The 23,890-nt window shown below is 41.8% G+C and overlaps 1 protein-coding gene across 3 annotated transcripts in view; it reads right to left on the bottom strand.

The window, feature by feature from the left end:
• RCAN2 (regulator of calcineurin 2) overlaps positions 1 to 23,890 on the bottom strand; it is a 258,974-nt gene that overhangs the window by 86,278 nt on the left and 148,806 nt on the right. The window contains exon 1 of one of the 3 annotated variants that reach the window (XM_060109752.1): positions 6,475 to 6,748. The exons of 1 other annotated variant lie outside the window; for it this stretch is intronic. In XM_060109752.1, the coding sequence (XP_059965735.1) occupies positions 6,475 to 6,561 (87 nt within the window). In that variant the 5' untranslated portion in view covers positions 6,562 to 6,748. Of the gene's footprint in view, positions 1 to 261; positions 363 to 6,474; positions 6,749 to 23,890 lie in introns of those variants that run through there. One more of the 3 variants, XM_060109753.1, reaches the window with a different exon arrangement.

Here is a 23,890-nt window from a genome sequence, read left to right as displayed (position 1 = left end):
GTTCCAGAGGGTTTCAGTGTTTGAGAATTAAATCATACACAACTCAAATTCTTGTAAGTTACTGAGTGAACACAAGGGTTTCTGAAGATTCTGAAAGACCTTTCAAGTTCTACAGAACCAAAAAGTCACGATTGCAGCCAGATCCTCTGCCCAGCACTGCATTTGCAAAAAGCATAAGAAATAGGCATGAAGCTTGACAAGCTCTCCTAACAAATACCCACAAGTTTCTCTTCCAAATCAATCCCGATACCCAATACCCACATCTTCATTTGTGTCATCTGTCTCTCCCCAAAGCAGAAGGCAAAGCGTGTCACACCAACTCTCCTCCATCCTTCTCCTCCTTCGAATCCAGCCGAACAAAACAAGTCGTGAAATTTCCAGTGGTTCAAATGCCAAAGAGATTTCTTTGTACTAAATGGCCAAGATGTCCTAGGTTTTTTTTTTTTTCAGAACTCACGCAACAGCATGACACAGACTATGAGTCAGTCACATCACACTTTTGTGTGAAAAAGGAAAACAAAATACACAAAGCATTGGCATTTTTCTCAGCATAATCACCACGCGTCCAGAAAGGTTAAGAGACTTGCCCAAGATTGCATGGATTAGGAGGATACTGGGAAATTCTCAAAAGCAGAGGAGAGAAAGTAGGACTTATGAGTCACCTTGAAAAGGCCCTAGACTTTTAGAAGGGAAAGAAAAGTCCTACAGTGATCCTAAGATTTCAAGTGTATGAAAAATTATCATGCTGAGAACAAATTTCTGCTTATATTTCCCTTTCCTCCAAGAGAACCACCAGGCTTAAAACATAACATGAGGGAATTAGATTAAGCACAATTTCTAAAAAGGAGCAGCGTTAAAAAAATAAAAATTATGGCATAAGATCTTGACAGCCTCAGTAGGTCTCTGAATGAACGAATGATGGAAATAGGTTAAATCAGGGGTCCCCAACCCCCAGGCCATGGACCAGTACCGGTCCGTGGCTTGTTAGGAACCAGGCTGTACAGCAAGGGGTGAGCGGTGGGTGAGCAAGCGAAGCCTCATCTGTATTTACAGCCCCTCCCCATCTCTCGTGTTACCGCCTGAGCTCCACCTCCTCTCAGATCAGCAGTGGCATTAGAGTCTCATAGGGGCACAAACCCTACTGTGAAATGCGCATGTGAGGGATCTAGGTTGCGCACTCCTTATGAGAATCTAATGCCTGATGATCTGATGTGGAGCTGAGGCCATGATGCCAGTGCTGGGGAGTGGCTGCAAATACAGATTATCATTAGCAGAGAGGTTTGACTGCACAGAGACCACAATAAATCAATTGCTTGCAGACTCATATCAAAACCCTATCAGTGAGTGGCACGTGAAAACAAGCTCAGGGCTCCCACTGATTCTGCATTATGGTGAGCTGGATAATTATTTCATTATATATGACAATGTAATAATAATAGAAATAAAGTGCACAATAAATGTAATGCGCTTGAATCATCTGAAACCATCCCCCAGCCCCCATCTGTGGAAAAACTGTCTTCCATGAAACCTGCCCCTGGTGCCAAAAAGGTTGGGGACCACTGGGTTAAATGGTGGGGTGGAGAAAGAACACATCAGATAAGATGGCCTCTCTTTGCCTCTACTGTTCCCTCTACTGGAACGCTTTTCCCTCAGATCCATATGCGGTCCTTTCACTCACTTCAGATCCCTGAATGACACTGGAACAGTGACGTTTCAAAAACTGTCACCTCGCCAGAAATGCTTCTACTGGCCATCCATTCCAAAGTGGCCAACGGAATTTCTGGAGAGAGACAAATACAGAGGAACGCCATTTGCCTGATTTCCTCCTCTTTCAGGGACTATTGATCTGGCAGTCTTGGCAACATTTAGGAAACAGGAGCCTAAAGGGCCCCCAATGCAACCTCTCCTCCAGCAATTCACCCCCTCCCTCTGTTTCATCTTTCTTCAAAACCCTTATCGCTGCCTGAAATTACAGTATACGTTTATTTGTTTACTAGTTCATTGTCCGCCTCCTGTGTTAAAACATGCACTCCGTGAGGGCAGGGATGTCTGTCTTCTCTCTCTCCCAGTGCTTAGAGCATCATCTGGTTAGGAGTTAAAAGCACCACACAAATGTTCTTATTTTTGTTTTTTTAATGAAGTATAGCTTATTTACAGTGTTGTGTCAATCTCTGCTGTACAGCAAAGTGACTCAGTTATACATATATATGAATGTAATAGTTTGCATCTAAATCTCCAGCTCCCAGGGTCTTTGACATTTCTGATCTTCTTATAAGACTTGCCATGTTTCCTGCCTGTCCTGAGGAGTAGAAAGAAGCTTTATGAGCTTCCTGTCTCCTGTCTGGATGACCATGGAGACAGGACTGGATCCTTGGGATGTGAATCTGGAGCTCTCCAGCCCAGAGAGGAGGCATCCACCCTTTTTCTGTGTGGGGAGCTCCCACTGCAGAGAAGCGGCAGCCCCAGGCTCAGATGTGCTCGGGAGAAGGGGCGACATTCTGCTATAGGCTGCAGCCAGCAGTGGACGAGGGTGTTTACCACCAGCTCAGAACTAGGTGGAGGGATGGCAGGGGTGGTGAACTGGGCCAAGAGTGTTGGGTGAGCCTCGACATTTCTGATAGCTTAGAGACATTGCTTCTGAAACTGCATCCATCAAGGCTTCATTCAGGGGAATGGATCAAAGTGTTTCAAAAGAGGGTATTCTAGATAATTCTGGACTGACTTCACCTGTACCTACCTGTGTCTAGAAGAGATAAGACGCTGACTTTATATAATCATCTTGCCCAGCTGCACTCAGACCAGCCAAGTTAGAAGTTCTGGACATGCGGCCTGAGCATCGTCAATATTTTAAAAGCTCTCCAGGGGATACCAATGTGTTATCAGGTTTAAGAACAACTGGACTAAAGTAAAATAAAATTTTATTACCCATCTTTGGATCCCTTTCATTTCCTCAAGCATCTGGCTCTTGTTGAGGGGTGGGGGAGACTATTTTCAGAACAGGAGAAGAACACTGGAGAAAATCAACTCTGCCCCTGTTCACATACACACACGCACACGTGCGCACGTACACAAACTCTACAGTTCACCATGTCATTTTCCTTCTATTAAGGGCTTCGAATTTGAAGGGCCCCCAAGGCAACCAGCTGAGATCCCCCATGGAGGATAAGGTTTTCTAAATTGCTATAAGTCACTAGATTTGCATTTTCTCCATCCCCTTCAAATTAACCACTGTATCTGCTAAGAAAGTCTGCTGGTTGCATAACCCTGGTGTGGTTGCTTCCCAGTGGGGCTCCAGGTAGAAAGGGAGAGTCTGTAAAAAGCAAAAAAGAGCCTGAGATCAAGCAAGCTGGATGCAGGCATGTGAAACAGACCCCCAACCGGTGCCTTCCTTTTCTCTGACAGGAAATATTGGACTTGGAAGAAAGGAACTCCTGGCTCCACTATGGATCTGAAATAGGTAATTAATGATGTTTACCTTTGGAGAAACTTTGGTGCCAGAATCTGACATCTGAACGTCCCTTCATGACACTAAGCCATGCTCACTTTTGAACGAGGAACATATAGGTTTTCTCAACAGGCCTCTTCGGCCTGCCTTAATTTTGCTTGTTAATAATGTCACTGATTTATGTTAAATGGTTAAATGTCTGAACGGAAGGGCAGTGTTTTCTAAGTTGCTGGGCTCTGTGTGTGTTGGGGAGTGGGGGGGATGGGAATGGAAACACTTTCTATGTCCTGGACCGTCATTGTAAAGTCAGCTGGAGATAGGACATTCCAGTAAACTGGGGAAAGTAACCTACCACCTTTAGAGAACGTCTAAAAAGATGACCATGACGATAATGGTGACAGCTAACATTTATTGAACACGAAATATGTCAGGCACTGTATTAATTTTTTTACATGTATAATTTTCTTTAATCCTCCTACCAAGCCAACAAGGTAGGAACTACTATTATCCCCATGTTACAGATGAGAAAACTAAGGCACAGAATGATTAAGTAACATGTTTCAAAGAAACAAATCAACTGTAATTCGAAGCTATTTAGCAGGAAGGACATGTAATGCATCTTTCTGGTGGGAGTCTTCCCAGAAAACCCCATACATTTCTGATGAACAGGGTGAGAGGCTTTATAATCTGGCCCTGACTCCCCTCTGTCCCCCACTCCAGTCTCTCACAGAGATCCTACTGCAGTCAAATGCACTGACTCACCTGACTGCAAGATGGAATGCCTTCCTGTCCCCGTGCCCTCCCTCTTCCTGTATCAAAATCTACCCATCTTCAAGTTCAAGTACCACCTGCTCCATGACACCATCCCAACCACTCAAGTACAACCAGCTGTAAGAATTTTGTGTCCCCTGAATTCCACAAAATAGTCTGTCTTTAAGAAATGTTGGGCATGTTTGCAACAACATGGATGGGCCTAAAGATTACCATACTAAGTGAGGTAAGTCAGACAGAGAAAGACAAATACCATATGATATCACATATATGTAGAATCTTAAAAAATGATCCAAATGAACTTATTTACAAAGCAGAAATAGATTCACAGACATAGAAAACAAACTTTTGGTTACCAAAGGGGAAAGGGGGAGGGAGGGATAAGTTAGGGATTTGGGATGAACAGATATGCACTCCTATATATAAAATATAAATAGCAAGGAACTACTGTATAGCACAGTGAATTATATACAGTATCTTGTAATAAACTATAATGAAAAAGAATCTGAAAAAAGAATATATATACACATATAACTGAATCACTTTGACGTACACCTGAAACATTGTAAATCAACTATACTTCAATAAAAAATAAGTAAAAAAAGAGCAATGATTAAAAGAAGAGAAATATTGGGTAAGTGGTTCTTTGTATGTCTATATGACAAATACATACGTCATCTAAGCATATTTTAAACTCTTTCCTGTAAGAGCACAATGCCTGGCAGACTGCAGATCCCTAATCAATATTTTCTCACCATCATTTCTTGGACCAAAAAAGTCTAGATTATTTATTTTATGATGTTCACAGGCCCAGCACGTAATTAAAAGGGAACGGTTCAGAAGAGAAGGGAATCGTAAAGTGTTACTTTATGTACGAATCATTCTGTTCCAGCAGGTGCTGGGAGATGGCTCTCTACTCAGTTACCCACATCGGAATTTAAATTGGTTTTGAACTGGAGGGGCTTTGAGGGCTGCTCCCTTCTGCAGTGTACACAGCGTGTACGGCCAGCGGGGCTGTGAGTCGCTACACGCATGTTTCCATTCGTGGACACGACCACAAGCAGCACCAAACCATTACCTTCTAATTTTCGGAACCTCAGCATGACAGGTGTTCGACACTTCACAGCACTGGCCTAAGACTTGGTAAACGCAGGCCACACATTTAAAATATGCAGAAACAACAAAACAGATTCTTGAATTCATTTCAAAAGGGTGTTCAAAACTGCAATCTTGAATGACAGAGCCGTGTGTTATGCTAGTGGACACATAAATTCCCACCTGGGAAGCCCCAGGGTGTCATCCTCACACCCCAAAATAAAGAATTCTGGGTCTTCCTTTAAGTAAAGACTAAGGGGACGGTGACAAATGATTACGCAGTGCAATTCCCCTTTCCTTCCTCCCATCACACAAGGAGCAACTATCCTTTCTGTCGTGTGTGTGAACTGTTTAAATAAGAAGCTTCTGCTAGTTCTTATTTTCAATATGAGAGAAGAAATCAAAATGCCCATTTCACAAGCATGGCATCTTTTTCAGAACATAAAACCAAAGGGGAAAAGCAAAGAGAATGTATGTCATCAGGAGACAATTACCCATGACAACCAAACAATTGCTGCAGTCAGTGAGGACCAGCGCCCTAGAATACTACGCAAAATTTATTTATGCCTGAACTTTCTTTATGGACAACTGTTCAGGGGAAATGACTTGCTTCTTTTGCCTGACAAAGGAAATTTAGACAGCTGTTCTCCAACTCTGACTTCCAGAGAGCTGGGGATTGAAACTGCCATCTGTAGAATAGCTTTTGTTCAATTTGCAGACCACATCACGGTCTATGTAAGTGACGTCCCATCAAGGGGTTAATGTCCCACGATCAGGGTGTCCTGGGTACGATGTTTATCATATGTGCTTTCTTCATTTAATCATTGATCTAAAACCCCTCTCAGCATTAAGGACTGGCAAATTCTTATTGACACAGAGACTATGAAAACATGTCTACTGTGAAAAGGATGACTGGGGATCCCCTAATAGAAAAGACAAGAACAAACAGACAGTGGTTTTTCAAACCTTACCGCATTGAAAATGAATGTGCCCGTCCCTCGTCTAACTTATTCTAATTAATAGAGTCAGGCACTCACCACATGCATTTCTAGCGCAGATCGTGAGCTGAAAACTATGAACCAAAGTCTTGTTCCCTTAAGCTAACAAGGCTCCAAGCAGCTTCAGCAACAGCAACAATGAAACAGAAGATTGCAGGTGCATACCTTAACCTCCTGATTGGTAAAGACCTCCACATCCACCACGCAGGCAACCAGAGTGGAAACATCACAGTCCATGCTAGGGGCTGGCATTCCCCCTCCGGAATTGACAATAAAGAGCTAGGCAGCCTCTGAGTCGTGCGGGCTGGCAAGAGCCTTCCAGGTGGATGTTTCCGGGCCGGCCGGGCGCTGCCCTGCCCCGGGGATGGCCGAGCTGGGCACCTGAGCCCGCTCCGCTGCACGCACACAGCCCGCCGCGGCTCAGGCAGCAGGGCAGAGTAAGAGCGGCTGGCTCTCTGATGGCAATGACATCACCGCAAAGACTGACACAAGCTGGAGCTATTTTTTCCCCCCAGCCTTTTATCTCTAGGCAGTGCAGTGGAGCAAATTGAACATGATTATGTGCTAAATCTGAACTCAGACTAAATCAATTCAGGCAGCGTTCGCTAGGAACTGAGTCATAGCTGTTGTTTCAGCCGTGTGCTTATGTTTGCAAAAAGCCAGGGTGGGGAGGGGGGAGAAGCTGATACCAGAGGCTCTCTTTGGGGTGGGGGTAGGAATTATTCTGCTGATGAGCCTCCTGAGGTTAAGGTGTGACCCTTTTCTGCCTCAGAAATGAGCAGGAAGTTGAGGCATTTTGCAAATTGCCTGGCTTCTGTTAACTGCCCTGTGCCGCTCAGAGCGGCCACACATGTTCTGGGCATCCTAATGCATCCCGGGCGGGCACGGGCTACATAGAAATCCATTCTTGGAGTGACTCAAGAGCTGGTCGTCAGTCATGTAGGCAGCCGGCTAAGAGGAGATAATTAGAGGTTTGTGAATTTCTGTTTGAAGCACATATGTGCAGACCAGGAACTCTAAAAGCTCCGGATTTCAGGCTGTCTCCAAGGTCATTCAAACCAAAAGCAGGCAGTGGAAAGGAGTTACAGCAAACATCTCATGCGGGGACAGATGGCAGAATCTAGCGGGCAAACGCACTGATGTGGGTCATTATCAGAGCCTTGGGGCTTGATTTCGCCTGAGACTTTGAACATGTCTGATGGCTTTTTCAGTCTCTTTTCCTAAATGTGAACCCCAGAAGGGCAGGGCTGTGGATAATTCATCTTTATATCTTGAGACTTTAGCCGAGTGTCTGGCATGAGAAGGCAATAATTGTTTAATGAATGAACAAACCAAACAGGGGCAGCCTTCTTTTACAGTAGAAGTGAGCAAAGGAAAAAAATCTGAATCGTTTTCATTTTATCATTGGTTACAAAAATACCAGTAGAACTTACATTCTGGCAGGATCTATGCCCAGTAGGAATGCAGGTGCATCTTCAGTGGCTATCAGAGGTCATGATTTGTAACAGATTGGCACCTTTCTAACCCATGATTAGACAAGGTGGTCCAATTTTGAGTGCAGATGAGAAAGGTGACATTTTTGACTGAAGGTAGAAGTTTTGTGGTTGATCCTCATTTGGGGCTACATGTGAGTCTAATGTTCCCCTTCAACAAGGCATTTCCAGGTTAAATGAAATCAGTCCACAAATAGAAATATTTAGACTGATGAAACTGTGTGTGTGTGTGTGTGTGTACAGCACTTACTGTGCTGTCCAGGGCACTGTGGGGAATATGAAATCATGTCTGCAGATAATTCAACTAACACCTACTGCTATGTACAAAGCTCTATACCAGCTGCTCTAAAGGATAAAATGATGAATAAGTAAAATTCACTATCCTCAAGGAGCTTAAAATCCAGGGGGGAGATAAGACATGGAGACAAACACCTATAAAACAAGGCAATGGTGATGGTGGCAAAGGAGGAACAGATGGCCCTTGGTGGGAGCACTGGAGAAAGAGCAATGGATGCTGAAGGGAGCTGGGGCAGATGAGCCTCAAGGAGCAGGACATGACTTCTGCTCTGACCTTGAAACATGGGTAAGACTTTGTCAGACAGAGAAGTGGGTGAAGAGAGCCCCCAAGGCAGGGGCCGCAGACTAGAAATATCCAGAGCAAAGAAAGAATAGGGTTTTTTGGGGGGCGGTGAGGCACATTTAAGGTTAAATTTGTCCAGAACCAGGGATAAACAAGGCAGAAAGAGCCAGGTGACACAAAGCCTCGAGGGGCCCTTTGTGTCTATCTGGTCAACCATGGAATGCCCAGCAAAGGTTTTTGGGAAAGTGAATGGGTCTATCTATATATAAATATAGCTGAAATGTAAAGTATACAAGAAGATGAATACAAATTTAAATATCACTAATGTCGGTTCAAGAGGCAAAACCAAAACAAGGCTATTTTTTCATATGCCATGGTATATCCCCAAATTTATTTTTTTAAGGGTCACAGCAGCAGTGTGCTGGTAAATATTTAATAATCAGCTCTGAAAAGAAAAGCCTGATGTGTAGCATTTGATGATGCCTTTGGTGTAAATATCTTCATCATGGCTGACTTTAAGCAACCAATATAAAGTCCCCGAATGCAAAGTTGGGAGTGACTGACCTGCTCACCCCAGCCATGTGAGCCGCCTCGGGGATAGAACGGTCTCATCCTTGTGAAAAGGCTACCCTGTATTAATGACAGATCCTATGGTTCACAGAGTTTAAGGTTAACCATTGCTCTGTTCACTTAAAGCACTCTGTGAATTACTGCACACTTTCTGTTTAGGAAATAGCTATTAGAGGGTATACATGAGTTATTTCAAGAGAAAGAGCTTTGCTCTGACACATCTTGGCAGGAGGACATTAGTCTATCCAGGAAGTAGAGCCTCACTCCAAACTGTAAAATAGGTAGTTTTTTCCTGGTGCATCTTCAGTTTCTCCTTGTTGATTTGTTTCTTCCCTGGAGATCCCTTCTCATACTCTTGAGTCCACTAATTTTATGCTTTCCTTTTTAAAAATATCTTTTCAAGGACACAGCTTTGAATTCATTTCTATTAGCATGAAATGACTGATAACTTATAGTACTACCTGGCATAGAGGAATCTGTACGATGGGTAATACTATAGGGGCAAATCTTAAATTGAGTAAATAGTGTACTTAGGGTAAAATTATAGGCATCGAGAGCATGTAGTGATTTTGAAATAAAATTATTGGATTTTTAATATGTTGGTTCAACAAACTGGCTCTATTATACTATTCAGTTGCTTATACAAAACACTTTCCTATAGATTAGAGTCCCTAGGGGCCCTCCCTGTTAAAATTGTGCCCTATTTCTCTAGATAGAATGTACTTTTGATAGCTGGGGGATGACTGGCAGCCTGGGAGGTACCTGGGGTCTGTATATAAGCACCCGGGATATGCTTATAAGGTCCTATGAACCCTAGCTCTTGTCTGTTCTCCCTCCCACCTGAGCTCACCATTTCTCCCTTTCCTCTCCACATCCCAGATTCACTGGTCTTCTTGGGATTCCAAAAAAAAAAAAAAAGTGCCAAGCTCCTTCTCATCTCAGGGCCTTCCCACTTGCTACTGCCTTTGTCAAAAAATATCCAGATTTCCACATGGCCGACTCCTTCTTACCATCCAGCTCTCAGCTCACATGTCGTATCCTTGGAGAAGTCTTCCCTGATCACCTAAATAAAATGCGTGTACCCATGTGTGCACATGCACACACACATGGACTCAATCACTATCCGGCATCTTCTCTCCAATTTTATTCATAGCACTATCTGAAACTGTTCACTTATTTCTTGACTTGTTCTTTGTTGTATCCCCAACTAGAATGTAATCTCCACGAAACAGAGGTTTTTGCCTATTCTGTTCCCTGCTGTATTCTCAGGGGCTAGAAAAGTACCTGTCACTTAGGAGGTATTCTAAGGAATATCTGAAGTGTGAATGGATAAATAAATAAATGAATCTAAAAAGGCAAGTAGAAGGACTCAAACCCACAGAGATGCCTCCTGATCTGGAGTTTGAGAAAGGTCCTTGCAGGACACATGGGCATCTGAGTTCAGTAATCACCCCCACCACTGACAGCTGAACCCTGGCACAGCTCTGCTCAGAAGCACCCTTTCCAGGTGAAGTAGCCAGAAAAATCTTAGGATTCATTCAAACCATGGTTCTTCCAATGATTGACCACATTAAGGAAATGGATGCAGCACGATGCAGATCCTGAGACAAAGACCACTTCCCTACCCCTCAGGCCAGGTAGTTCTCCAAGAGGATTGACAGCTGAGCTGAGGCACTAACCCTCAGTGGGCAGGAAGAGATGGGGACCTTCCAATCCCAGAGGCAGCAGCCAAGTCCGGTTTGCTAATGAGTATAGATGTTTCCATTACAACTATGGGTCATCAAAGGCTTTCCTCCCTCTATGTGTCCTTCTGGATCATTTTTATTTTTTTAATGTTTACTGTTGAAAATCTCAGACATATTCAGAAGTCAAAAGAATACTGTAATGAGCTTTCATGTACCCACCACCCAAGTACAACAATAGCTTGGGATCAACCTTCCTTCCTCTCTGCCAGTGGGTCTCAGAGTGTGGTCCCCAGACCAACAGTATCAACACCACCGGAAAGGCAAATTCTTGGGCCACACCCAAGACTGGGTAGGTAGGACCAGTATTTGTATTTTAACAAGCCCCCCCAACAAGTGATTCTGATGCAAGTTCAAGTCTGAGCACCAGTGTTCCATGTCCCCAACCACTCACACTCACTCCCGGTTATTTTGAAGCCGATGTCTGACATCATATCATTTCATCCGTAAATATTTCGGTGTCTATCTTGAAAAGACAACAGCTTGTCTTTTGAAATCATAATACCTATCATCACACACACTCAAAAGCAAGAATAGTTCCTCAGTATCATCAAATGTCCTGCCAGTGTTCACATTCCTCCAGCCGTGCTACCAATGTTCTCTTCCCTCCCCGCCCCCTCTCCATCCCCTCCCTGGTCCCATCCTTCCATCCTTCCTTTATTTAACATTTTGTTTACTTACACTGGGATCTAAACTACTATGTCTCTCATGTCTCTTTTAGTCTATAGAGTCCTCCTCCATGTCTTCTTTTTTCTTCCTTGCAGTTTGTTGTTGGTGATGATAAAACCATGTTATTTGTCCTTTAGAATTCTCCTCAGTCTGGATTTTCTTGATGAATTCCACATAGTGTCATTTAATTGGTTTCTCTCTTACCTGTAGGTCCTGTTCATTAGATCCAGAGGCTTGATAGATTTTGGGTTTGGCAAGACTCCTTCATGAATGGTGTTATATACTTCCATCGGGGGTATGTAATGCCTGGCCATCTCTTTTTGTGGTATTAGCAGCCCTTCATGCTCAATGCGTAGATTTACTCTTTCTTTATAAATTGCAAAATGATGGTATTCCCTCTTTATTTATTCATAGAGTACTTCCATTACAAGGAACTACCTCTCATCTACTATGGAGTTACCCTGAGCTACATTTTTGTAAGACAGGCAAAATACACACTTGATTCTTTTCCTTTATTAATTAGCTTTTTTTTTTTGCAGTACGTGGGCCTCTCACTGTTGTGGTCTCTCTCGTTGCGGAGCACAGGCTCTGGATGCGCAGGCTCAGTGGCCATGGCTCACGGGCCCAGCTGCTGTGCGGCATGTGGGATCCTCCCGGACTGGGGCACGAACCCGTGTCCCCTGCATCAGCAGGCGGACTCTCAACCACTGCGCCACCAGGGAAGCCCGCTTTTCTTTTTTTTTAATGACTTGCTTCACATTATCCTTCAAAGAAGATCACTGAGGTTTTTTACTTTATTAAGCATCTTTATGAACTCGCGGACTAAACATATTTGATGGGTTTAAATCCACTGTTGTTTTATCTTTTTTTTTTTGGAATTTTAGAATTTTGTTTATATTTTTATACAGCAGGTTCTTATTAGTTATCCATTTTATACATATTAGTGTATATATATCGATCCCGATCTCCCAATTCATCACTGTCATTTTATCTTATTGATGCTTAAATTGCTGGTGAGAATCTCATCAGGTTGGCTCCTGTGTCCTTTTGACACAATCTCAGTAGTCTTTGAGGGCTGCCTCACCTTCTGGCAGGACAAAATGTTCCAGACTCATCCTGTCCATTTCCTGCCCCAGATAAGGAATCAGTCATTTCTATCTCAGTTTCATTTAGTATTTCAACATATTTCAAGATAATAATCTATAGACTTAGAGGTGTTCTTTGCACTTGTAAACTTTGCACAGCTATTGTTTACAAGACTTTTTAGTGGACTGAACTAGAAAATATATAAATGTATTTTTTAAACTTTTTTTAAATAATAAGGCCTTACTTTTACATTTTTATTTTTTTACTTTATTTTGTAATTGAAGTATAGTTGAATAAATGTGTTTTAAAGATAACATGCATCATGAGTTCAGACTGATAATTCCAAATCAAATCCAGAATTTTTCAGTCATACATCTGTATCCTCCTTCTTCCACACCAAATATCTTGGTTCTTACCAGTAACATAATTACTCATTTGCCTTATTTAATACTACAATACACAGCAGCTTCAGAATCACAATATTCAGTAGGAACAATTTAAGATTTTATCCCCCAGTTCTTTTTGTCCTAAGGGTATATCCCATAAGGATGGTAGAGATTCCTGTGCTTTAGCCATTTGGAATAGTTCCTCTCCTCCACCAACTGGAAATCAAGTTAGGTTCATTTGTTTCCTTCAAATTTGATTCCTAAGGATTGCTTTCTCAGTAAATTTAATTTTGTTTTATAAGTATAAAGCATATTACATGGTTCAAAACTCAAACTACAAATCTATAAAGAAATCTAGCTTCTCTCCCTGTCTCCTCCAGCAAATTCCCTCCCTCCCTCCCATACAGGTTACTGTTATTTCATCTTTATTGTTTATCTGTTCTCTCATTTAAAAAAATATAAATATATATGTGTATTATTTTCGCTCCCTTTCTTTGACAAATGATAGCATACTTTGCACATTTTTCTCTGTCTTGCTTTTATTACTAGAAAACATGATCCTAGAGATCATTACATAGTCATATGTAAAAGTATTCTCATTCCTTTTTACAGCTGTGTGGTATTCCACGATGTGCACTATGTGGATTTACCACGTTGGTGCAACTAAGCCCCTACTGATGAGTATCTGGGTTGTTTCTAGTCTTTTGCTATTAAATAGTGCAGCAATGGATAGGCTTGGCTTATATCTACTCACATTTTTCTACTGTAACTTTGGGACAAATTCTAGAAGTGAAATTGCTGGGTTAAAAGGCAAATGTATGGCTAATATTGCTAGATTTAGACAAATTCTCCTCCATTGGGGTTGGACCATTTTGCTTCCCCACCAGCAATTTATGAGAAAGGGGGTTTCCCCACAGCATGTGTTGTAGAATGCCTTGGACGTTTGCCTATCTGGTGAGTGAGATGTGGTTATCTCGGTGCATTTCTCCTACTATGGGGACATCTAAGGACCTTTCTATATGTAAACTAGTATAGCATTGTCCCAGTCAATACCTCCCTGGCTTTCCTCCAACTAATTCAGATACTGTTTCTGACCTGAGCAAGCAAAAAGTCTAAATAACCACAGTTTGGGTTTTGGTTTGCATTCTTCTTATTATGAGCCTGGTGGGGCATTTGTTCATCTGGTCAAGAGCTATTTGCATTTCTTCTTCTCTGATACCTCACTTAGGTCTGGTCATCACAAGCCAAACACATTCTCACCTCTAGCCCCCTGGCTTCCCTCGCCTGGAAGTCCATTTCCCCCATCTCAGCAGGGCTCACTCCTCCACAGCATTCAGGCCTCAGCTCAAAGGCCCCCACCTCAGAGAAGCCCACCCTGATTAGCCTATCTAAGTAGGACCCTTCTCACTACCTCCCTGCCTTGTTTTATTTTTCTTCAAAGCACTTACCACTAACTGATATCACATATTTATTTGTGTCGTTTCTGTTGATCTCTCCATTGGAATGCAAGCTCCATGAGGGCAGGGCCCCTCTACCTTGCTCACTGTGTTTTCCCCCAGTGCCTACAATGGGGGCTGCCACACAGTGACAGCTCAGGGAAATGTGTGGGTGACTGGATAATGGAATGAGTGGCATCCTTTAGCTGTGGGAGCCAGCTGAGAAGAGGGGCTGCTGGGGGTCCCTTTAAAGGAACGTGAACCTGGCAAGGGAGAGTGAGGCAAATGAAGGGGCCTTGGGTCACAGGGCGATGGGAATGGTGCAGTGGGAGCCGGAGGGTCCATAAGAAGTGAGAGGGACACTGACAGGGGAGAAGGAGGGACACAAAAGGCCAGCTCCCCATCCTGCACAAGTCCCAGCTACGTGGCAACTGTAATGCCCTCGGTCACACTCGGGGACCGTCCTCATTCCTCCACTGCCTGGTGGGCACCTCCAGAGGCCCCACGAATATCCTATAGCTCATCCCCGAGTATAGCACTCTGAAGAAGCTGTCTCCCTTTTTTTTTTTTTTTTTTTTTTTTTTGCTGTACGCGGGCCTCTCACCACTGTGGCCTCTCCCGTTGCAAAGCACAGGCTCTGGACGCGCAGGCCCAGCGGCCATGGCTCACGGGCCCAGCCGCTCCACGGCATGTGGGATCTTCCCAGACCGGGGCACAAACCCGTGTCCCCTGCATCGGCAGGCGGACTCTCAACCACTGCGCCACCAGGGAAGCCCTCACTTCTTTTTTGCCTTACCCTCTTCCCCAGTTCTCAGGGTTTCATCCCAGCCTCGATCCACCTTTAGCAAGACCTATCCCCCTTCCATCCTCCCCATCTGAATTGGCTTGCGGTGGGGATTACACTGGGCCGTGCTATGTATAAGAAGCCGACACACTTGAAAAGTTACAGGGATGAAAATTAATAGGGTGTTTGCTTAGCACCCCTGTCTCTCTGGGAACTGTTCTTCCTCCCCGCCCTGGGTTCATCTGAAGGAGGCCCTGACCAGTCCAAGCCAGTCAGAGTTCCCGCGAGGATTTCCCAGACCCAAAGTGGGTCAGGAGTGCCAGTCCCCTGTGGTGCCAGATGCCTGGGACTGTGGCTGGCCATGTTTTTTTTCACCATAAAGCCACCTTCAGACAGAAACTGAAATAAAAAGTGGAGGAAGGAAGTCCTAGAAGCATTGGAGTCCTCGTTTCCGGTTGCTCCTGAGGCCTGGGGGCACCTTGTCCTTCCATGGGTCTCCTCAGTCAACTCTTCCCTTGGTGATGTTACATATTCTAGTATTATCCCAACCAAGGCCTCCCTTTTTTCCCCAAGCTAATTCAGATATTGTTTCTGTCACTAACAACCAAAAAAGTCCACACACACAACCCTAGAGTAACGGGACACTAAAGTGGGAGTCATTCATCAGGGACCACAGATTCAGGTCTCCAAACTATCCCATGGAAATGCCTCCTGCCCCCAGTTAGACTTGAGGTGATGGAGTTGCCACCATCTAACCCTCCCACCTGAGGTAACAGCAGGAGTCCCAGGATGGATTTCTGCAAAGAAAACCTGCTCACAGAATCATCTTTCCATTTCCACCTGCTTCTCCCTCCTTCAGGTTTCAGAGCAATCTAACTAGTTTTGGGCCACCTGCTTTGAAAATCTGCATATTGCTCTGACACCTATATGCAGAACAGACCTACTGGTCTGTTCGAAATGTCGTATTTACTATGTTATCACTGTCTCAGTTGAAACTTGGAATTTATCATCCCATCACACTATCATTGACTTAGGGCAAAACTTGTGAAGTCACTCTGCAAAAATTCACAAGCATTGTGTTATTTAAACTTCACAATAGGCCCCATTTTGAAATGAGGAAGTCATTTGCCCAAGGTCAAATAGCTAGAAAGTGGTAGAGCCAGGTTGAATCTTGAAGGGCTTATCTCCAAAGTGTGAACATCTCACTTCAACGTTCTAGAAGTGAGAACATGAACACATCTGCACTTTTGCAAGGAGTCTAGTGCTGATGTGAAGACTGGATTGGAATGTAACAAAGGCAGAAGGGAAGAAAATTGACATCTCAAAGGAAATTTAAGAGAGTAGATACTTGGCTGTATTTGACTGGATTATCTAAGCCAGTGGCAATGAGGGACCAAATTCATCAATGAGACATTGTAGAAATATATGAAAGAACTCGGTGACTAGAAGCGGGGTAGGTGGTGGGAGAGTTAGTTGGGGGGGGGGTCAGGAAAAGCAATGGAGGTGTTGCACAGTTAAGGTTTCAAAGTCTTATCTGTAAGAAGATGGTGCCAGTGACAAGGGTGGGTCTCTTAAAAAGATGAAAGATCCCATCTACCAGCAAAATCAAGAAAGCCTTCAATGAAAGAGGAGGGCATATGATGTGGACACTGAGTAGAACTAATATAGATCAAGGTCTTGTGAGCAAGGTTGGGGTTTGTTTAAAGACCAGCAAATGACTCATTTAGTTTGAATGGCAAGTCCGAGCAGGGCCATGGTGAGTTGTAAGATGGGAAGAGACGTTTGTAGCAACAAAGGTGAGGAATTTGAGTGCCAGGGTGAAGAGTGAGTATATTTCTTTCAGAAAGATATGGGATCTATCAAAAGTTTATGAAAAGATCTAGGTTGAATCAGAGTGAAGAGGGATTGGAAATTTTTGTTTCCAAACTTTAGCCAGAAGGTGATGAGGGGCTGGATCTTGGAGATGTAATAGTAATATAAGGAAAGAAATGGATATGAGGAACACCATGGAGATAAAATGTTCAAGATTTAACAACTAATTGGCTGTCAAGGTAATGGTCTGGGGCTGGAGAGTCAAGTGAGGAGGCATCGAGGTTGGAGGTACGAGAAAAAGGAGAAGAGGAGGCAGGGAGGGAAGGAGATTCTAAAATTCCAAGCCTATGTAGACAGTGGTAACTTTACCTGAAATAACTTCATGATGCAGGTGACAAGAGTAAATTGTGATCAGATTTATACACCCACAACAGTGAGAAACACATCCACATTTGTTCATTTCAATAGTCAGCTAGTAACATTAATCTTTACATTAGCAGAAAAGGGTAAGGGTAAAAACTGAGATTACAACTTACAGTAATAGATACTAGTCTTTATTGGTATTGATTAAGAATGGATATTATTGCAAAACTGTTATGGTTCTGACTAATCAAAACTCTAGAAACAGATTCCCTTTCAGCCTAGCCCCACTCTCCCTCTCATGCTAAGACCATAGCATGGAACCAAATCTATGAGTAGTGGTCTTTCCATGCAACTATATCTACTCTCTTTTAAAAAGGCCTAGACTTTAGTTGAGGTGTAAATACATGAAAGTATTTGATGAATCTTACTCTTTATTTGAAATTAAAGAATTATGAAGAAAAATACACCATAAAACCGTCTAAAAAAGCAAATGTAGCATATTTGGACCTGAACTTCTAATCTTCCCACTAAGCCTGATACTCTTCCTGTGCTCCCTGTTTCAACTGTGACACCACCCTCCATCCAATAACTTATATGATAAGCTCAGTCATCTTTGATCCCTTCCATTGGCTTGACTAGTGCACAGCTTGACTAAGGTTCAGGGCTGGTTGACCCCAAGGCTCAACCCCGAGGTTGTCAAAGGGCCTTGTTTCTCTGACTCTGTCTTCTGAAGCTCAGTGTCATTCTAAAGCTGATTTCCAAAGTGGCTGCCAGTAGCAATCACAGCTTGTATTTCATTCTACAACTAGACCATTTAGGTCACCTGTTCACTTCTGAACACGCTGCGGTTGGGGTAAGGAATGTGCTGATTGGCTTAGGTCAACTTGAACCTACTCCTCCAGCAAGGAATGGTGTTAAAAAGCTAAAGTATGTGGCTTGCCTGAGAAGGCAAGTCTCCTCCACTAAAATAATGCATATTACTTCCACATACATAATGCACATGAATCCTTTATAGCTCTTATCCCACTGTAGGGATAAATGTTTTATTGTGTCCTCAGCACTTAGCATGTTGCCAGGCATAAATCAAGTAATCAAGATAATGTCTGATCAGTGACTGGAAGAATGCATGAGTAAAAGACAAGACAAGCTGAGGTCATCCTCGCTTCTTTTCATGAATGGGCTATTTCTGAGCCTTCTATTCCAGTAGCAGTTCCATCTGCTTTAGTTTTTGGTGCTTAGCATGAATTCTCCTACCCCACTGCCCTATTCCTCAAGCTTTGAGAGTCTTAGAGATGTATACTGAAGAATTAATAAGAAGCGTAGCCATGCAGCCTCAGATATACTAATGTGTATAAGGAGAGATGGCTGAAAGTTTACTGAAGCTTGTGCTCCGTCCATGGTGCAGAGCTGTTTCTGGAAAGTGGTTCCCCAATCAGGGCTACAGTACCCAGTCTGAGTTCTGTCCATTGGAGTGGGGACAGAACAAATGCCACGTTCCCTGGCCCATAAGAACCTCCAGCAGCCCTCATTTCTTTTCTTCAACCTGATCTTTGGAGCTAAGTATTGACGATGACAGAGTCTTTATCAGCCTAGGTCTCTGAATGACTGCATGAACCACACTCTTATTTTCTTCCTCCTCTTCCCCATCACACTGCCAATGGGGTTTTACACGAGTGGGAAACAAACCTCTCTTCCGGTAAGCCCCTGAGATTTTAGGGCATATCAGGTACAGAAGGCAGCATTACCTTAATTAATACAGCATGAGTGTACATGTCTGTGTTGAAGTACGTATGCTGTGAATGCAAAATCCAATTTTATACAGAATCAAAAACCAAATGGGGACAGGACCAGAAGTAAGAGGATTTAATCCTTAAATGTGGAAAATCTTTCATTTTAAACTGAATTTGAATGTCTTAAATTAGCAAATGAGCAGGTAATCATATTGTTATTTGACATATCATGGTTAGTCTGTGTCAAGACAGAGACCAGGGAGTAAATGGAGCTTGAGAAAAGAGCTGAACAGCAAAAAAGATCAAATGAATAAGATCAGAAAAGATTTTCTGGTAAAATTCATAATTTTTAAAAATAGCTGAATTAGTAATACATGCTGGTTATGATTGGTGAGATTTCAAATAAATAAATAAATCATCAGGATTATATGTAAGAAATATAAATTAGAGGGCTTCCCTGGTGGTGCAGTGGTTAAGAATCCACCTGCCAATGCAGGGGACACGGGTTCAAGCCCTGGTCCAGGAAAATCCCACATGCCACAGAGCAACTAAGCCCGTTTGCCACAACTACTAAGCCTGCGCTCTACAGCCTGTGAACCACAACTACTGAGCCCACGTGCCACAGCTACTGAAGCCCGCTTACCCTAGAGCCTGTGCTCCACAACAAGAGGAGACACCGCAATGAGAAGCCCAAGCACTGCAATAAAGAGTAGCCCCCGCTCACCACAATGAGAAGCCCGTGAGCAGCCACGAAGACCCAACACAGCCAAAACTAAAATGAATAAATAAATAAATTTTAAAAAAGAAACATGTTTAAATAAAAAGAGAAACATAAATTAGAAATAATTAGAAGTACATTATGATTATGTCAATGGATCTTGTCAAGCTGCAGACTACTAATGTGCTGTACTTGAAGAAGATTCCATCTGCCTAAAAACGGCAGGTAAGGACACCAAATGACTTGCTCTGTATTCCTAACATTTCTAAGGCCAGCCTGAGAAGGAAGACATCTAAAAAAGTAAATCTTCCTTCATAACCCCTATCTTCTTTTATTTCCTCTCCCTTTTCAAGGAGGGGTTTTGGTAAATCAGAAATCTAGGATGGAGGAAGGTATATAGAGAGGTAAGAAGCCAGGTGGAGGGCTTCCCTGGTGGTGCAGTGGTTGAGGGTCCGCCTGCCGATGCAGGGGACATGGGTTCGTGCCCCGGTCTGGGAAGATCCCACGTGCCATGGAGTGGCTGGGCCCGTGAGCCATGGCGGCCGAGCCTGCCTGTCTGGAGCCTGTGCTCTGCAACGGGAGAGGCCACAACAGTGAGAGGCCTGCGTACCACACAAAAAAAAAAGAAGCCAGGTGGAAATGCACAAAATGGCAGTTTCTGGTATAACATGGCAGGCTGGTTATACGCATTCATACCACCTAGATTGGGGTTTGGGTTGTGTGTGTCTGTTGGGCAAGGCCATACCTTTGGAAATTTCCAAAGCGTTGAGAAATCAAACTCTTTCTTTGATGGAGATATGTTCGTTTGAGTGTTTTCATAGAGCTGGAGAGTCAGGAGTAGAGAAAGTAAGAAGCTGGCTATGGAGGACTGTCTCTAGGCTCAAGGCAAGAGCCTCTGTTGGTGAACGCATAACTTGAAACAATCTTTCTGGAATGAAGGCACCTTTAAAGAAATAAATGGAGCACACAGAAATTTCCAATTCCAGTTAAATGTAAAAGTTGCAGGAAACCATCGTGCTACTCTCTCAAAAAGGATAAGCCACATGAACTACACAATCACAGATTTTTAAAACCCCCTAAGAGAGCTGATGAAAAAGAATCCTAAGGGAACTAAATTCCATACAGCGATAAGCTCTTCTCATGAGACAAGAGATACATGTCTGCTTTCCTCTTTTGTGTAATAGTGAGAGAAAGAAGAATTCACTAGGGACAGGTGTAAAGAGGAACCAGATGAATTCCTAACAAACTTTTATGCTTTTATGTGAGCTGGAATAATGCATTAGAATTCCGAAGAGCCCCAGACAAAGAGCCAGTTTGTAAAGGCACTGCTTTATCCAGACCAAAACTAAAATAAAGAAAAAGAGATCTGTGGGATAATATATTTTAACAGATGCATAATTGGAGTCCCAAGAGTAGAAGAGAGGATGATGCAGAATAAACATGTAAATAGATAATGGCTAAATTTTTCTCCAAATTGATTAAAATATCAATACATAAATTCAACAAGTTCATTAAACCCCAAGATGACCAGAGCTAGACATATCATAGGTAAACTCCTAAAACTCAAAATTAAAGAGAAGGTATTGAAAGCAGGAAGAGGAAAAAGACATATTACAACAATAGGAATTAAGACTCTTCTGTGAAACAGTAGTGCATGATACAATGGAACAACATATTTAAAGTGAAGAAGGAAAAACAATAAATTGTCAACCTAGATTTCTATATCCAGCAAAAATGGCTTTCAAATATGAAGGCAAATCCTTATCAGTTGCTCGTGAGAAAGTAAAATAGTGCAGGCCCTTTGGAAAACAATTTGATAGTTTCTTAGGAGGTTAAACATACAATTAAAATACGACCCAGAAATTCCACTACTTGGTATCTACCCAGGAAAAATGAAGACCTATGTTGACACAAAGACTTGTATAAAAATGTTCATAGTAGCTTTATTATAATAGTCCCCAACTGAAAACAATACAAATGTCCATTAACTGGTGAGTGGATAATTGAAATGTATATTCATACATTAAAACACTATTCATCAATAAAAAGGAATGAACTACTGACATATTGTAAAATGGATAAACCTCATGAGCATTACGCTAAATGAAAAGAAGCAAAAGATCATATAATGTATGATTCCATTTATATGAAACATCCAAAGAAGTAGATTGACGTTTGCCTGCAGGTGTAGGTGAAAAAGAGGGTTGCCTGCAAATGGACATGAAGGACTTTTCTGGAGGATGGAAATATGTTAAACTTGATTGTGGGGATGGTTGTACAACTCTGTTGGTTTACTAATAATCATTGAATTGTATGCTGAAAATGGATAAACTTTATGGTACATAATTTATGCCTCAGTAAGGTTGTTAAACAACACGAAGACAAAATAAAAACCATATTCAACAGAAAAAGTACATGAGAATCCATTTACTGCATATCTGAAACACTAGAAATGCTAAAAAACATTCTTTCTACTGAAGGGAAATAACCCCCAGTGGAAACTCAGAATGGCAGAAATGAACCAAGAACACCAGAAAGGATAAATTCATAGGTAAATATACAAGACATTCTTATTATATTTATTCAAAAATTATTTGAAAGAGTATTAATTATTTAAAGTAAAATAACAATAATGGATTGTAGGGTTTACAGCATAGGTAGAAGTTAAGTAGGTGACAATAAGAGCACAAAGATAGGGTAGATGAGAAAGGAATCAGATTGTCGAGATGTTCTTACTTTGTGAAGTAATAGAGTATTGGTTGAAGGTAGACTGTCATATGTTAAAGATGCATATTGTAGTCTTTAGGCTAAAGCAACCATTAAAAATAACACAAAGAGGACTAGCTAAAAAGTCCACAGAAGGGAATCAAATGGAATACTAAGAAAATAATGGATTTACCCAAGAGAGAGCAGAAAAAGAGTAACTGAGGAACATAATCCAGATGGAACAAATAGAAAACAAATGCCAAGATGGTAGCCTTAAACCCAACCATATTGATAATTACTTCAAATGTAAATGGATTGTAAACTCTTTAATTAAAAGCAGAAATTATCAGACTAGATAAAAAGCAAGAAAGCAATACTCTTTCTCTTTTTTATATATCACATTTTAAATCCGAAGAGGCAGACTTCTTAAAAGTAAAAGATTAGAAAAATATAAACCATGCAAAGAGTAAGCATAAGAAACTCGGTGCATCTATATTAATATCACACAGAGTAGGCTTTAAGACATAGAGAATTACCAGAGATAAGATTATACATATATAATTTTAAAATCAATACAACAGTCTTAGATGTGAATGCATTTAATACCAAAATTCAAAATGCATGAAGCAGAATTTGACAGAACAAAAGAGAAAAATGCAGATCTACAATCACAGCTGGATACTTTTAACATCTCCCACTCAGAAACTGATAAGGAAAATAAAAAAATCAGTAACAATAAAGAACATTGGAACAACTATACAAACCAGTTTGACCTAACTGACATTTATAGAACACTGTACCCAGCAGCTGCAGAATACATTCTTTTCAGATGAACATAGAACATTCACCATGACAAGACCATGTACTAGACTGTAAAACAAATCTCAGTAAATTCAAAAGGATCAAATTCATGTAGATCAGAGGTTCTCAAAACCTCCAGGCCCATGGGGTCCCTGAGACCCTTTTAGGAGGTCCATAAAGTCAAAGTTATTTTCCAAATATTGGGACTTTATTTGCCTTTTTCATTCCCATTCTCTCATGAGTGTACAGTGGAATTTTCCATAGGCTGAATGATTTCTGATATCACAACAGATTGAATGAGGAAGCAAGTGTGAAAATCCAGTTGTTTTCAGACATTAAATAGGTTTGCAAAAGTATAAACCAATCTTGGTCTGTTCACTACTTTTGTTTGCTTTGGAAAATACAGTTGTTTTTCATTAAAAAATGTTGTTTACATTAAAATACTATTTTTAAGAATGTATATATATTTATAACTGAATCACCTTGCCGTACAGCAGAAATTAATACAACAATGTAAATCAATTATACTTCAATAAAATAAAATGTTTAAAATATTATTTTTAAATGATTTAAGAAATTAAAAGAAACTTCTCAGTTTTAATTTCTAATATGGTAAATATAAGTGGATGTAACCCACATAAACACAAGCTCTTTGGGTCTTCAATAAGCTAACAGTGTAAAGGTGGTGAGATCAAAAATTTTGAT

The sequence above is a fragment of the Mesoplodon densirostris genome, chromosome 10 (assembly GCF_025265405.1).
Source record: "Mesoplodon densirostris isolate mMesDen1 chromosome 10, mMesDen1 primary haplotype, whole genome shotgun sequence".
Lineage (NCBI taxonomy): Eukaryota > Metazoa > Chordata > Mammalia > Artiodactyla > Ziphiidae > Mesoplodon > Mesoplodon densirostris.
The sequence above is the reverse complement of the archived record's forward strand: the minus strand, read 5'-3'. Positions and strand labels throughout refer to the sequence as shown.